Raw genomic sequence first — 16,680 nt, forward strand, 5'->3', positions numbered from 1 at the left:
ATATCTGATGTGAAAAAGGTGTCATAAAAATATTGATAGAAGTATAAGCCCCGCATAAAACAACTGACTGAAAAGTACTTTACTCATACCGACCTTTGCGAGCTGTTGCAAATACTGTTAGCAAAAGATACTGAGTTAATCTAAATGTATTATTTATAGACCAATACACACAGTTTTGCCTTGTATATAATTCACAGTAAAAGTGAAAGGATTTTTTTTTTTTGCAGAGAGAGGAGGAAAATGATGTTACTAGGCACCAGATGCATTGGGATCCACATTAAGGGATCAGAAATAAACAAAGGCTGTTTACCAAAATATTCTCTAATGTATTGTAATTAAACTTAGCTTCTCCTTGTCACTCTAATCATTCCCATTCTGAGAAATGCAAAAACTGCAGCCAGTTCTTCTCCCTCCTCTCCTGCCTTGTGTCTTCCACCCATTTCCCCTCCCTTTGTTCTGGATCATGATGGCACAAATAAAATTAACAGCGATCGCAGAGCTGCTTATTCATCAGCTTCCACATAATTTAAATAACAAAACCCTGTTACAGCGCGTATAAAGTATAAAAGCCGCCTGGCAGCCACTGGTTGTTGGACAGATTCCCACAAACACAGATCATCAAACATGGGCAAGGTATGTAGAGAGTAGAGAACAAGAACTATTCTGTACAGGACAAACTCAGCAGACACAAAATGTAAACAAGTGAAAAAAACTAAAAGAGAGGGACATGAAACAATATAAGCTTACAAAAGTACATTTTAAAATGGACAAATTAAGACCTGTTCCAAATCATTTTGTACTGTCTGAATTCTTCTTTTCAACAGATCATCTTCTACGAGGACAGGAACTTCCAGGGTCGCTCCTATGAGTGCATGAGCGACTGCTCTGACATGACCTCCTACCTGAGCAGGTGCCACTCCTGCAGGGTGGAGAGTGGCTGCTTCATGGTCTACGAGCGTCCCAACTACACAGGAAACCAGTATTTCCTGAGGAGAGGAGAGTACGGCGACTACATGTCTTTTGGCATGAGTGATTCTATCCGATCCTGCCGTTTAATTCCTCTGGTATGCAAGGAATTTGAAAATATAAACTTATTACAACTGAGAACTCATATCCGAGTTATCTTTGATGTCTAATCAATAGAAAATGTATTCAGAATAGTCAAATCCGTTGCTAATTTGCTGTGTTCTATTGAGAAAGACCAAATTGTTAAAAAATAGCATGGCAGACTCAGTAATAAACACATTTTAGTGTTAACAGCAGCCAAATCGCAGTCTAAAGTCTAAAGTCCTATGCTGACTTGTCCTCCTCTGTGTATTCATCAACAGCACAGAGGCCAGTTCAGGATGAAGATCTACGAGAGGGAGAACTTCGGTGGTCAAAGTCATGAGCTGATGGACGACTGCGACAACATCCAGGACCGTTACCGTATGTCCGACTGCCAGTCCTGCCACGTGATGGACGGCCACTGGCTGATGTACGAGCAGCCCAACTACAGAGGCAGGATGATGTACCTGAGGCCCGGAGAGTACAGGAGCATGAAAGATGTGGGATACAGCGGCATGAGGGTCAGCTCTGCCAGGCGTATAATGGAGTCCTGTTGAAGCAGAGAAAAAGAAATGAGTTGTTGAATAAAATGAAAGTGGAATCAAACGTCACCTTGTCATTGTGTTTTCCGTATATGAAATAGAAGACAAGTTATTTTTGTGTGTCTGTGAGGGTTAACTCTGCACAACTGGTCTGTAAAGTGAGCTACTATTTTCACCCGTCACAAATTATATGGCAGTGTTACAACTTTAATGTACAAACTCCAAATTACACACCTGCCAGTGAGTTATAGCTAAATACAGAAAAATACAGACTGTAGTTACATTATACATCCTGTATTATGAGGTTACATACAAACCAAATCTTTTAATTCACTATGATGAAAATATTCTCTGTGTGTGCATCATCTTGCTTTGCAATGATCATAAATCTAACAAATATACTCCAAAACAGGTGTAAGTCAGGCTCAATTTATTTTTTTTATATCGACTGTTAAAACAGTTGACACACAGTTAGATAATATGAACACACAATGCACATACACTCACTGGCCACTTAATAAGCATTCAGAACTGCCTTAATTCTTCGTGGTATACTTTCAATGTTGGAAACATTCCTCAGATACTTTGGTCCATATTGATATGATAGCATCGCGCAGTTGCTGCAGATTTGTCGGCTGCACATCCATGATGTGAATCTCCTGTTCCACCACATCCCAAAGGTGCTTTATTGGATTGAGATCTGGTGACTGTGGAGGCCATTTTAGTACAGTGAACTCATTGTCATGTTCAAGAAACCAGTTTGAGATGATTTGAGCTTTGTGACATGGTGCAACAATACTCAGGTAGGCTGTCGCGTTTAAACAATACTTAATTGGTACTAAGGGGCCCAAAGTGTGCCATGAAAATATCCCCCACATCGTTGCCTTTCTGTCATCTAAAACCAGTCTGCCCATTCTGCTCTAACCTCTGACATCAACGAGACATTTTCAACTGCCGCTCACTGGATATTTTCTCTTCTTCTGACCATTCTCTGTAAACCCTAGAGATGGCTGTGCGTTAAAAATCCCAGTAGATCAGCAGTTTCTGAAATACTCAGAGCAGGGTTAGGTAAAGGGTTAGGGTTAGGGTTACTTAAATCCCCTTTCTTCCCCATTCTGATGCTTGGTTTGAACTTCAGCAAGTTGTCTTGACCATGTCTACATGCTTAAATACATTGAGTTGTTGCCATGTGACTGGCTGATTAACTATTTGTGTTAACAAGCAATTGAACAGGTGTACCTAACAAAGTGGCTGGTGAGTGTTTTATACACGCAACTGTCTACATTATGTGTAAGTAACTAAATTGGGCAGTCACACTGCTTTGTTGCAAAGATGTTTTAGCGTGTAACTCTTAAAGGGGACTGCCACCAGTTTTATATATAAAGTTCAGTTTACCGCTCAGCTTGTGAACACACAGTTATGTACTGTCTTCTGTGGCCCTGAAGTAGTTATGTGTGAAATTGTGAGAAAATAACCCCTAATGATGTCAGCAGGACATCACCAGCTGGGGACACATCAGAAAATGTGTGACTCAGCATTTTTTGGCCAATACTGGGGACTAAATGCCAGGATATATCAGCCTCTGTTACTTTGACCTTTCTTCTAATCTGCCTCTTGTGAGTCCCCCAACTTTACAAAAGTACAACACTAAATTGCTGGATTACACCTTTAAAAGTAGTCAGTGAGCCACTGTGAGAATGAGTTAACGTGCATTGGTATCTGTCCTATGTATATGAGAGCATGTGATGTGTTGTATGGTAGTATGTTTTGAGAGATGTCTGTTTTTGTGTTGTTTTTGCAAAGCTGCAGAACGACTCCAAAACAAATTTCCCTTTGGGGACGATAAAACATATCTTATCTTATCTGATAAAAGGGGTTTTCAATGTCTGTGAATATATTTTCACCTTGGAACTGGCTCAGCGTCATTCATTCTCCAGACAATAAATCTATGTCACTTTGAACAACAAGCAACAGACTTTCAGATCACAAATTGTTACAGTAAAGAGCAACAAATACATGCTAAATCCTTCAAAATATTAGTGTGAATATTGCCATATAACATATTGTGTACTTGTAGAAAACACAACTTATCTGACAGAGAGGGCACATGTCAAGGCAGTATTCAAATCCTTTATTTAAGAAAAAGTAACAAAACCACAAGTAAAAATACTAGTAAAAGTCCTGAAATGTAAATGTTTCTTAAGTAAAAGTATTTAAGTATGATTAGCAAACTGCACTTAAAGTATCTAAAGTTAAATTAACTTTCTTCTTTCAAAACCAGAGTAACAAGATGTTTCACAGCTGCACAGAAATAACAAGTACAGTAACATAAAATACAATAGTGCAGAAAAATGGCCCTGTTGAGCATTATACTATTAAGCATTATATTATTGGATCATTCTTACCAATGCATCAATGTTTAAGTATAATTTGAAACTGTTGTAGCAGTCTGAACTAATTTTGTTTCATAAACCTTTGGGTTGTCTATAAAAATGTGTCATATTTTATAAGCTACATATGTGAAAATTTGAATTTGTAAAGTAAATGTGGATATTAATTGCATGTAGTGAAGTAAAAAGTAAAATATTTCCCTTGGAAATCTATTGGAATAGAAATTTAAAGTAGCAGAAAATGGAAATGCAGTACCTCACGTTTATATTCAGCTACACTACTTAAGTAAAAGTACTTTGTTTGTTACCTTGTTAGTGAACTGTTGAACTCAATCAAAAGACAAATACATCATTTTATGTATCCAGATGATGCACTAATGATGTGAATGTGACAAAGTGCTTGTCACCACAGAGCTAACACTGACAGCACAAAGAGTCCCAGCTGATGCATTTGCTGCTGTCACCCACCTGTACCCCATAGGACAGCCTCTGCAGTTGGCACTTTACCAGATGCATACAGTCTGGAATAATAACCATTTACAGACCGATTTAACAAACATGATGGCCCTGTATGCTAGCCTGCTGAGTAAGATATTCAAAACAATGGCTCCATAGATCATTTAGCTATCATGTTGGGTATAAAAGTAACAGAGAGTTTGGCTCGGCAAAGTACCAGTGCAATCAGGGGTTAGGATCGAACACCAAAATGGGCAAAGTAAGGGACCATTTTTATGTAGTAATTTAAACACTTTTAACACAACATTTTAGACATGTGCTGTTAATGTATAATGTACTATCTTTTATTTTTAGATCATTTTCTACGAGGACAAGAACTTCCAGGGTCGCTCCTATGAGACCAGCAGCGACTGTGCTGAGCTGACCTCCTACCTGAGCCGCTGCAACTCCTGCAGGGTGGAGAGTGGCTGCTTCATGGTCTATGAACGTCCAAACTACATGGGTCACCAGATGCTGGCGAGGAGGGGAGAGTACCCTGACAACCAGCGCCTGATGGGAATGACCATGAGTGACTGTATCCGTTCCTGCCGCATGATCCCAATGGTATGAAGCTCTCTGTTCTGCTCTCATGTGTGTAAGGTCAAGGATACAAACATAAGCCTTAATTAAAAACCCTCCGACGCAGCACAGAACCACCTTTGACTGTCTCTTCACATGTCATTTACAGCACAGAGGTCCTTTCAGGATGAGGATCTACGAGAGAGAGAACTTCCAGGGCCAGAGTCATGAGCTGATGGACGACTGCGACAACATCCAGGATCGCTACCGTATGTCCGACTGCCAGTCCTGCAATGTGATGGACGGCCACTGGCTGATGCACGAGCAGCCCCATTACAAAGGCAGGATGATGTACCTGAGGCCCGGAGAGTACAGGAGCATGAGAGACATGGGAATGGGTCCCATTGACATGAGGATCGGATCCATCCGACGTATCATGGAATCCTGTTAGAGAATAGAACGGGCTCTAGATTTGAAAATGTAATCAATAAATATTAATAAAGAATTTATCAATTTATCATTCATGTTGAGTTTCAAAACATCGGCTAGTGAGCTGGGAGTAAATTTTGAGCGCCATCACGAAATTGGAGAGAAAATAACAGTATTCAGCTGTTCCTGTATGTCAAAGGACAGTTTGGGCTGCATCCCATAGTCAGGTCAAGACTTCTTCTTCTTTTACCTATGAAATGTGTTATGTCATATATGATGCATGTGACATTAAAACTTTATTTCAAAGGATAAAAATGGTAGCTGTGAGATTGTGCATGATTTACCTTTAGTTTCCTGAAATGATAAATAGATACATGATACAATATACTTTATTTAAGTGTTAGAAAACACAGTAAATAAATAGAAAAATTGTTTGAAGAAGACAGGCAGGTGTTTTATTAGCGTGTCAATACTTAAAATACTTAAAATGTCACAATTCCAGTAACACTTAGTAGTATAAAGGACATTGTTATTGGCCCGTTTCACAGCACACATTGCAGGAAAATTACAGGGGGAACAATGCTAACAATGGCTACCAGGCTCTGGTTTGTGCTTGTTGGCTCACTGAGACAATACAGTAAATAAAGTGAAAAAGTGGGAATTTCATACCAAAAAGACTGCAACTTTGGAAGATAACTGGCTGATGTGATTGACTCAAGACTGCTAAAGCTTTATATTAAATGCATATAAATTCTGGATTGTGTTTTTACACAGAGTGAGGGGCTGTGGATTTTTGTACCCCATCTTTTACATTGGAATCATGTTACTGTCAAGGGACAAAAAAAAAACCAAAACTTGAACAAAGTCACCATTAATGTTGTCAATTTACCTGTGCTTTTCCTGTTATGACCAGTCAACGGTGAATTGTCAGGCCAATGCATTTCAGCTTGTGGCCTTTGTCAGGGGTCATCATACCAAACATATTAAACAAAAAATATCTTATGGCTTTTCTCACTAAATTAAAAGTCTAAACAGGGATCCATGTCACCACACAGTACACTTTAGTGAACTGAAATATCCCTGCATACTAAACCTTTTAAGTTGTCGATTACATTTTACACAATACGCAGAATAAACAAAAAATAAGTAGAATGAACCATATTGAACCAAATTTGTATAATGTATGTGTATGTTTGTGTAAACATTCAAAAATGCAATAAAAAAAGAGTTGTTTTTCCCCCGAAGTATCTCAATGCACCTTTGAGGAAGCAGTCCGTGCTATTCTTAATATTGGGTCATTTATAAAGAGAAAGCTAAAGCTAGTTTATTGTCAAGCTGTGGAAGGAAATTCACTAGATAAGACTCTGCCAAAGATGTGCTGAGTCTTTGGAATTAAAGTCTATTTTAGAACAATAAAATCTGATTCCCTCAATAAGATATATTCTGACCATGATCTAACAAAGGGGCATATCTAGGATAGGCAAAAAAAAAAGTTCAGTTCAGTTCAGTGTATCATTTAAACAGTGTTGTCAAAGCAGTTTGCAACCAAATCAAAACATTTACATTAAAATACAGCATAACAAGATTCATTCAATCAAGATCTTTCAATTTACCAGTTATAAATTAGAGAAATGTAGTGTTTGGAGTTATCTAGGAGGATCCAAATAAAGAATAATAAAAAGGTGGATGTGAATAGAAAAAGAGTAGCTTCTCTTCAGACTCCAATCCAATCCACTTTATTTATTTAGGTTACCAAAGTGCTTTACAGAGATGATATAAAATATGCTCATGATAAATAAAAACAAAACAAAACAAATAACACCAACACTGACAGCAAGACCACAGCAGCTCTCATGCTGAATTAAAAGCCATGGAATAAAAGTATGCTTTTAAATGAGATTTAAAGGTGTGGAGGTTGGGCGCCACTTTAATGTGAGGAGGTAAGTCATTCCACAGTTTGGGGGCAACTGCTGAAAAAGAGCGATCGCCCCTGGTCTTCAGCCTGGTCCTGGGCAACTAATGTCTGTGATTTTATAACATCTTTTGGGGGGCTTTTGTGTTTCTTGGGTAGGAACAGCTGAAAAGAGACAGCAAAGAGGCAAGAAAGAAGGGATAGTAGCACCGGGATGCCCCAGTCAAAAAAAAAAAAAGAAAACCAGAAACATAGTCAAGTCAGGTGACAATGACATTAATTTGTGTCAACAGCGTGCATGTGCACTTTGGAAAACATCCAAACTTAATACACATAAATATTTTATTTCCATCACTTTTCCCCAGCATGAGTGACCTGTATCTGAAACATCTCTTAATAAACCTCATCCACCAGCATGGTTGATTTATTAGCACAGCTCAGAGCTACACTGACACCAAACATATGTGAAAAGTGTATTCAAACTCAAAACATTTTCTTCAAAGTAAATCAATGTTATGTGACATCTGACAGCTAGCAAGGGCAAGTGGGAATGAGTACAAACAAGTACCTATACTTGATACCCAAAGGTCGTAAGCTTGGCAGCCCTAATTTGCTTTTGATTTGATAATTCTGTAAAAAAATGACTTCTAAAATATGTTAGACGAGCATTATGTTGCAGTAGTTTGTTCCAAGTTGGCAAAATATACAGACTCATTAAGTTTACAGTCCAACACATATTATCAAATCTGTATTAGCAAAAAGTTATGTATAAAACATTAGAAACAATTTCAACAAGTCCTTAGGAATCTAAATGAGAAAAAGGTGTATGTGTCATCAAATAGTTGTAGTGATATAACTGTTTTCTGATCTAAAGTCAATGTTTGTTTAGGTTAAGGAACTCAAATTAGTAACAAACATTAATCTTCTCTAAAAGGAGAAGGAAAATTGTCAGTTATCCCTACAGCAAGTCTAAACTCTAAAAGATAAAAAGATCTTTACTATTTGGTAAAGATCTATTTATCTTTAAGAGTATGTAATAGCAAAGTTTTAATATTAATTAATAAAAAACATATATAAATCAATATGTCCATTGTCAGTCCAGCCTTCATGGAAATGTAATGACCTATTCAGATTGTTGCATCATTTGCAAAATGATTATGCTTATAATTATAATAACTTGATTTTATTAGCTGATTGTCATCTGATTGTTTTTACATGAATTGATTTTAAATTCTATTTAAGAAAGTATTTTTTATCATTTAGTAAGTGAAATATAAAATACACAGTGAACGATAGGGATGGCTATCATGTTACTGTTGGAAGCTTCTCTTTATTATCTTTACGTTAGACAATAATACTGCATGTGTACACTACATGCATTTCCACCAGAGCGGTATAGTGCTAGATAATAACCCTTTAGTGCCCTGACTGCTCAGTAGGCTTCCATTGCATGTTGCTGGGTCAGGGATTTGCACAATAGAAGCCCTACATACTTTTTTCACATTAGGCCAGTATAAAAGTAGCGGTTGGCACCGACAGGAATACACAGCAGCCACAGCTCAGTCCTGACAACCATCAAACAATCATGACCATGGGCAAGGTAGGTACTGGGAATGATCTATTCAAAAAGAAAGTCCCCTTAAATTGTTAATTTATAAAGCTCTTTATTGAGTTGATGAAAAGCCTCCTATTAATTAAAAATCCCATTTTGTTGTGCTTTCAGATCATCTTCTACGAGGACAGGAACTTCCAGGGTCGCCACTATGAGACCAGCAATGACTGCCCTGAGCTGACCTCCTACCTGAGCAGGTGCCACTCCTGCAGGGTGGAGAGCGGCTGCTTCATGGTCTACGACCGTCCCAACTACATGGGAAACCAGTACTTCATGAGGAGGGGCGAGTACGCTGACTACATGAGCATGATGGGAATGAAAGACTGCATCAGGTCTTGCCGTATGATCCCCATGGTAAGTATAAAACAGCATCTGTCATCTGCTACAAGCAACAACCCCCACAAAGCTTAATATTAAGACATTCATTTGTTTTTATTCTCTCCAAAAAACAGCACAGAGGCCAGTTCAGGATGAAGATCTACGAGAGGGAGAACTTCGGTGGTCAAAGTTATGAGCTGATGGACGACTGCGACAACATCCAGGACCGTTACCGTATGTCCGACTGCCAGTCCTGCCACGTGATGGACGGCCACTGGCTGATGTACGAGCAGCCCAACTACAGAGGCAGGATGATGTACCTGAGGCCCGGAGAGTACAGGAGCTTCAGGGACATGGGCATGAGCGGCATGAGGTGGATGAGCATGAAGCGCATCATGGACATGTAAAAACACTTTTGTAGAAAATATAAATATAATAAAACTTTTCTGACAAAATATTTATACTTGTCGCATCATTTAATATTGGTAAATGATTGGGCAGTCATTCCTATATCATGGGGCTAGTGATATTGCCATGCTTTTATATCTTTTTACATCAGAAAAATCCTTTAAATATGTGAAACAATACAGAAAAGTACACAGAATGACACAGGTTACTAAATGTCTGCAAACTACAAAGTAGTTAACACTTTTTGCCACTTTTTTAAAAAACAAAATTGTTTCCAGCTCGAAAGCACCCCTACTTTTTTACATTATTTAGGTACATTTTTTACATTTTATTTTTACATTTATATAAGTATCAATATTTCACTCTTAAAATCAGTTGGTAATGAAAAATTTAAAAAGTGTCTTTTAATGGGATCATTTCTGTTTTAATGAAAGGGGTTTGACAGTATGTTTGCAAAACAATTATTTAACACAAGCTACATTTTCTGCTGATTGGGTCTTTCTAAGGAAGGGAATTGAACGCACTCTAATGAACAACAGAAGGTATATTATTATAAACTTAAACTGAGACTTGATGAATGATTAGAAAGTATAAAAGAAAGATGTATCCAGACTAAAAAAATATTTTGTCGTTTGTGCTGTAATCTAAGTCCGATGTAGGCCCATAATATAAAACAATTGATTTCAATTTTATACCTAGCAATAATTCATAACAGAAGTTATCTCATTGCACTTTTTATTTAGAGCAGGTCCAGATGGTACTCTTTTCAATATTATTTACAAAGACCCAAAAATTCCCACCATGAGCAAGCAGTTGGCTATAGTGACAGTGGCCAATTGTCTCGATTGTTCAGACAGCATGGTAATAAGGATCTGCAATAATGCAGCCCAGACGTAACAAATTTTTTGTTCTGCATAATTTTAAGACACAATGTGCCTGATTTTTACAATGTTATGTAGGTGAAAAAAGAATGTCCTTGAAGCTTGTTTTACGTGGGAGTTATAGGACATGTCCTGATGAAAGATAACAGTTACAGTGTTACAGTGGTGCTGGAGGCCAGTCTGTATTTTCTGAGCACTTTTCAAATACTATGTTACAAAGTGCTTTCACAAGAACAAAGACAATGAAATGCACATAAACAAATAACACAAGATAAAAGCAGGAAAACACAAGTAGAATAACTTTGGTTCTGTTTGAGATTAACAGAAAATTGCAGGTCATCCAGGTTTTTTGTCATTACAGCATGCTTGAAATTTAGGTACATGATTTGTTTTATCTGACTTGATCGATGGATATAATTTATATGCAAAGACATAAACGTTGGAGTTTTTCCTGATAATATTGCCTAAATGAAACACAGAACCTTGAGCAACTCCATGACTGACATTGGTGTGCATGGAGGATTAATCGTTAAAATGTACAAACTTAGATCAATCTCATAAAAAGGACTAAAACCAGCTTAGAGCACTTCTTTTAAAGCCAGTTAAATGTTAGAGTCTCTGTAATAGGATGTGATGGTCAATGGCATTGAATACAGCAGTAAGATCTTACAAAACAGCAAGCAATTTTCACCAGTCCTGTCTCTGTGCTATGACCTGACTAAAAATCCTCAAATAAATTATTGTCATCATCATGGGCTTTTAAAGATCTTACTGTTTTGGGGAGATTAGCACTGCTTGGCCCAAAGTGAAGAGTCCAATGATTTTGATGACCCCTTGACTTCTACTATGTGCCATTGTCAGTTCAGAATTACACCTCACCAACACATTATTTACATCCACTGTCTAGAGTATGAATCCAAACACTTTTGTTGACCTTTGCTGACGTTTGCTGCCCTGCATCACTATCAGTCCACACAAAATTTTAAAATTGAATTGGCTGACAAATGTACCGAGCACAATTATGCAGCCCTAGCTGATGAACCTTTTTTCCAAATTTGCATTTAAGTTACAAAAACTAATTGATTGAATTGATATTAGCTGAGTACATTCTTGGTCAAGAGGACATACACCATTTTAATTTAGAAATTCTAGCACCACCCAAGCACGAACCGTGCCAGGTCCCTATTGAAACTGAAGAGATTTTTTTTTTTTTCTGCAAAGTAAGCTCAATTTTGTGGGCCTAAACACACTCGAAAACTCACCAAACTTTGCACACATGTCAGAAGTGGTGAAAAATTTTGTATTTTATGGGTTTCGCCCATGGGCGTGATAAAATGGCTCACTAGTGCCCCCTACAAAATTGGAAAAAATTAGCCCCTCGGCCACGTTCAACCTACATGCAAGAACTTTTCTGGGGACATGTATCATATCAACACGCACAAAAAAGCCGCAAGAACCCATACCCTAAACTCAACAGGAAGTCAGCCATTTTGAACTCCTCCTAGGGATTTAGTCCGATCAACTTCAAATTTCTGCTGTGCCTTCTAAAGGCATTGACAATGAAAAGTTGTGCTATCTGTGAGTTTTCGTCAATGGGCGTGTCCGTGGTATCGATGATTCGCTATGAAACAGGAAGTTGTTATAACTTCAGTGTACATGCTCACATCTGCACCAAACTGTACATGTAGGATGAGAGTCCCGCCCCGAAGACATCCACACGCCAATATTAATTTATATTCATAGCGTCAAGTGCTATGTAGCGCCACAAAGGGGACACAGGAAGTGACATATAACACCTTCACAGGCGCACCGGCAGAGCTCCAGAATATGTAACGCGGCCGCCCATTTAGTTTAACTACCACCTCAGCTGGCTCCTTTCGATGCAAAGGAGCAACTGCTCTTCTCAGCGCTTCCTCCAGATGTCCAAGCTTCTTACCCTTTTGTTAAGGCTGAGCCCAACCACCCCATGGAGGAAACTCATTTTGGCCGCTTGTATGCGCAATCTCGTTCTTTCAGTCACTACCCACAGTTTATGACCATAGGTGAGGGTTAGAAGGTAGTTCAACTGGTAAATGAAAAGCTTTGCCTTCCAGCTCAGCTCCGCCTTCTGCATTTAACTCTACTACCTCAAAGACTTCATAGACTTCACTTTTTTTTTCATAGCCTCCTCAAACTCTTCCCACTCCACCCGGAATTTTGCTCAAGCTGCAGCACTTCTGGCCTCCAGGTACCTGTCTGCTGCTTCAGGAGTCTTCTGTGCCGACCAAGCCCGGAAGGCCTCATTCATCAGCTTGATGTCTTTCTTCACCGACTTTCGGACCACAGCTCCTACCAGCCTTTACCATGGAAGCTTTTCAAAATTCCCCCAGGATGCACAAGGAAGAGGCCTCCGCCAGATGTTCCCAGGTTTAACCCTCACTACATGTTTTGGTTTACCAGGTCTGTCCAGCAGTTTGTGGGCTAATGTTCACTTTCAGTTTCAGTTGTTCTCTTCAAGCCCATAAAGCCTGTAAAGTCTCATTAAAACAAAGTTCTTCACACATGAAAATGTGTATTTCCACATACTGACATGTACTGCATAACTTGAGTAACGGTTATGTTTGACAAAGACTTATTCAAATAATTCAAAGGCAGAAAAGAAGCCAAAAAGTAATGGAACAGAAATTGCTAAAAGATGAGAGTGAACATCGATTTTAGAAATAACTAGCTAATTACCCTACTTACAGTATATCAGTTATGCTGTGTCAAGAAAACCTTTAGCCAAACCATTAGCTCTGTGTGTGTAAATATCATTGAAATGATAATACCAGCCTTCAGGGGTGACATACCCATTGCAGATGACAATAAAATGATGCGCTCGCCCACAAATGATGGCTATTGTGGTTTTGTTTGAAAAGCCCTTTGTCCACTGATTTTTTAGCTTTGATAAAATGAAAGCTTGTTGGCTCCTATTGTTTTAGGAGAATCAAAATGTGAGCTCAAGCTATAATTTAAGTAAGTGGGGCTTTTGACTATTGCCTATTAATAGAATCAATAGTTATAGTTAACAGTCTCATATATAACCTAATACACTGCTAAATCATTTCCTTTTTAAATATGCTCTGTTCTTGTAAAGGGAAAATTCTGTTTAGAGGTTTGTGACCCTGTTGGTATATGGGTAACTCTATAGGCTTCTATAGTCGGTTGCTGGGTCAGGACTTTATACAATAGAGGGGCACACAGTCTTTGTCTCTAGCCAGGTATAAATGTAACTTGTTCAGACAGGCAGGGTATCAGTTCAAACACAGTTCTCTGAGAGATCTGGGAAACCAACGCAACATCAACATGGGCAAGGTAGGAAAAAAATATTTCATCAACAATAATTTGCTTACAAATATTTGAGGGGACAGTGTAAGTATGACTTTGGTCATTAAAACCCATTAATCTTTTTTTGCAGATCATCTTCTACGAGGACAGGAACTTCCAGGGTCGCTCCTATGAGTGCATGAGCGACTGCTCTGACATGTCCTCCTACCTGAGCAGGTGCCACTCCTGCAGGGTGGAGAGCGGCTGCTTCATGGTCTACGACCGTCCCAACTACATGGGAAACCAGTGGTTCATGAGGAGGGGCGAGTACGCTGACTACATGAGCATGATGGGATGGACCGGTGGTATCAGGTCTTGCCGTATGATCCCCATGGTAAGTATAAAACATACCTAAAAAAAAAAACAACTGAGTAATAACACCTTTTCAACTCTGGGGGTAAAAAAACACATTATTCTCTTGTTTCTTCAAAACAGCACAGAGGCCAGTTCAGGATGAAGATCTACGAGAGGGAGAACTTCGGTGGTCAGAGTCATGAGCTGATGGACGACTGTGACAACATCATGGACCGTTACCGTATGTCCGACTGCCAGTCCTGCCACGTGATGGACGGCCACTGGCTGATGTATGAGCAGCCCCACTACAGAGGCAGGATGATGTACATGAGGCCTGGCGAGTACAGGAGCTTCAGGGACATGGGCATGAGCGGCATGAGGTGGATGAGCATGAGGCGTATCATGGACATGTGCTAATTGTACATTTTGACTTCAATAAATGATATAACTTTCTAAAATTTGGTGTCATGGTATTTAATAAAATTAGTGTAACTTTTCTTGAAAAGCAAATTTAAAGTAATTACATTTAATTCCACTACCATCACGTCCACCAAGTTAAATTGTTGTTACAATTGTAGTTACAAGTTCTGATTTTGTCACACCAAACAAGGCTTTACGTCTAACTTCAAAAATACATTAAGACATCTTGTGATAATACAAGAACAAAGCTAATAGAAATATATCTACATAATTTCTGATAAGTGTGCATCAAATAGTAGAATTAAAGAATTAATTTATGTGAATTATCTGCATCATTAGCTTCTGACATCTTCCTGGGTCCCACATAATAGTAAACCAAACCATAGAGTGAGGACTTTGCAGAATTACAACAGAAGATTAAACAAAGTCATACCAGCAGTCTGACTAGTTCAGACCTAGTTCTTCCGGCATCACTGGAGTCTTGTCGCAGAATGCTGTCACAGAAACAGAAAGGCTAGAGAAGCACAAAGTGAATACATAAAATGGTCTGCCTTAAGATCATTTCTAATGTAAAAATCATTCAAATATAATAAACATATAGAAGAATAAATAGTTTAAACTAAGCTGTTGGGTCATTCTTCAAATGTCAGACCAGTCTATCAAATGTGTTGGGTTTAGATTTCTCCTTAAGGTGCATTCATGCCTACTGCTTACTGCAAAATTATTTACATACACAAACAGGATTTAGCCTAAGATCATTGATATTTTGACATTTTTAACTATGATATGTATGAAGTAGACTGAAAGTTAGAGTGAGTGAGTCAATGCCATTAAATTCTTTGCAGTATTATTGACAAAATAACTCCAGGATTCATACACCCAGACTCTAAACAAGGTGGTGATTCCCAAATGTCTACCAGTGGCAAGGGTCATAGCACACATGGGCCTTGTACATAAGCAGTCTCTGTGGGGCCCCTTCCTCTCGTAGTTCATGTCTCTCACGCATCTTTTAAAATTTGTTTACAAATAATTTAGATCAAATCTCACTTTGTTTCACATCCTCAGTGAGATCATGAGAAACCTGACGCTACTCCACTCTCTGTAGCTGTTACTGAAACTGAGGGGGGCATGTGTTTTTTTCTGATGTTACGCTTTGCTAGGTAATGTTGATAGATGTCATTTGACACTGTAGCTATGATGCTGATTCATTTATAATGCAGATAATAATTTATGTTGTAGTCTAGGGCGGCATGGTGGACTAGTGGATGCACTGTGGCCTCACAGCAAGAAGGTCCCAGGTGCCCCACCATTAAAAAAATGTTAGGTCAGTGCCATTGACCAGGACACTGGCATAGATAGGGCATTGGTTCCCGGGTGCTGTACAGTGGCAGCCCACTGCTCCCTTGAGGGATGGGTTAATTCAGAGAATAAATCTTTCAACAGGTATGTCTATGTGACAATAAAAAATTTTTACAATGCAAATATGCATCAAGCTAGATTCCTCGCTGACTTCAATCTAAAAAACTGCTGATTTAAGCTTAAACCATTCTTTAACTGTGTTAATTGTGATCAGAGCTGGACTGGTAATCTGGCATACCAGGCAAATCCCCAGTGGGCCGACGAACGTTTGAGGCTGATTTAACGTAAATTGTTTATTTATTAGTGTTGGGCAATGATTAAAATTGTTTATCACGATTAATTGCATGATTTTCTTGCACTGTTACGCGTAAAATTGAATAATGAATTCTAAAGTAATGTATTGCAAAATTTTTATTTAAATGTGCTGCTACATATACAAAAGTGTAATAACATGTTGAAGCTACTGCAGCCCCGGTAGCAAACAGAGCGCCAAATGCGCTGCAGTAGCTTCAACATCAGCTGCAGTACACAAAATAGTGCAGGCACAGGCACTTGATGGAGTAAAGGAGAGCCGTGGCCCCACCGGCAACCATGGAGTAGCTCAGCCTGTAGGGAGGGAGCAGGGATGGTCATTTACACTGGGAATGTTGGGAACATGTACCCATCACTTCTTAAAAGCATTTGTTAAAAATGTTCTGAAAAATAGCTT

General features: G+C 38.7%; 4 protein-coding genes across 4 annotated transcripts; all 4 read left to right on the plus strand.

The window, feature by feature from the left end:
• Positions 1-624: 624 nt before the first annotated feature.
• Positions 625-1,653, plus strand: LOC123974131 (gamma-crystallin M3-like). Its single transcript, XM_046054575.1, has 3 exons — positions 625-633; positions 825-1,064; positions 1,329-1,653. Exons 1-3 carry the CDS (start codon positions 625-627, stop codon positions 1,602-1,604), a joined length of 525 nt encoding a protein of 174 aa, XP_045910531.1. The 3' UTR covers positions 1,605-1,653.
• A 3,032-nt stretch (positions 1,654-4,685) lies between these two features.
• LOC123973618 (gamma-crystallin M3-like) lies at positions 4,686-5,444 on the plus strand. The gene is made up of 3 exons (XM_046053798.1): positions 4,686-4,694; positions 4,790-5,038; positions 5,163-5,444. The coding sequence occupies exons 1-3, from the start codon at positions 4,686-4,688 to the stop codon at positions 5,442-5,444; spliced, it is 540 nt and encodes a 179-aa protein (XP_045909754.1).
• Positions 5,445-8,900: 3,456 nt separating this feature from the next.
• Positions 8,901-9,671, plus strand: LOC123973749 (gamma-crystallin M3-like). The gene is made up of 3 exons (XM_046054021.1): positions 8,901-8,934; positions 9,058-9,300; positions 9,399-9,671. The coding sequence occupies exons 1-3, from the start codon at positions 8,920-8,922 to the stop codon at positions 9,669-9,671; spliced, it is 531 nt and encodes a 176-aa protein (XP_045909977.1). The 5' UTR covers positions 8,901-8,919.
• Positions 9,672-13,838: 4,167 nt separating this feature from the next.
• LOC123973750 (gamma-crystallin M3-like) lies at positions 13,839-14,609 on the plus strand. The gene is made up of 3 exons (XM_046054022.1): positions 13,839-13,886; positions 13,990-14,232; positions 14,334-14,609. Exons 1-3 carry the CDS (start codon positions 13,878-13,880, stop codon positions 14,607-14,609), a joined length of 528 nt encoding a protein of 175 aa, XP_045909978.1. The 5' UTR covers positions 13,839-13,877.
• Positions 14,610-16,680: the final 2,071 nt, after the last annotated feature.

This window comes from Micropterus dolomieu, linkage group LG07 (genome assembly GCF_021292245.1).
Source record: "Micropterus dolomieu isolate WLL.071019.BEF.003 ecotype Adirondacks linkage group LG07, ASM2129224v1, whole genome shotgun sequence".
Lineage (NCBI taxonomy): Eukaryota > Metazoa > Chordata > Actinopteri > Centrarchiformes > Centrarchidae > Micropterus > Micropterus dolomieu.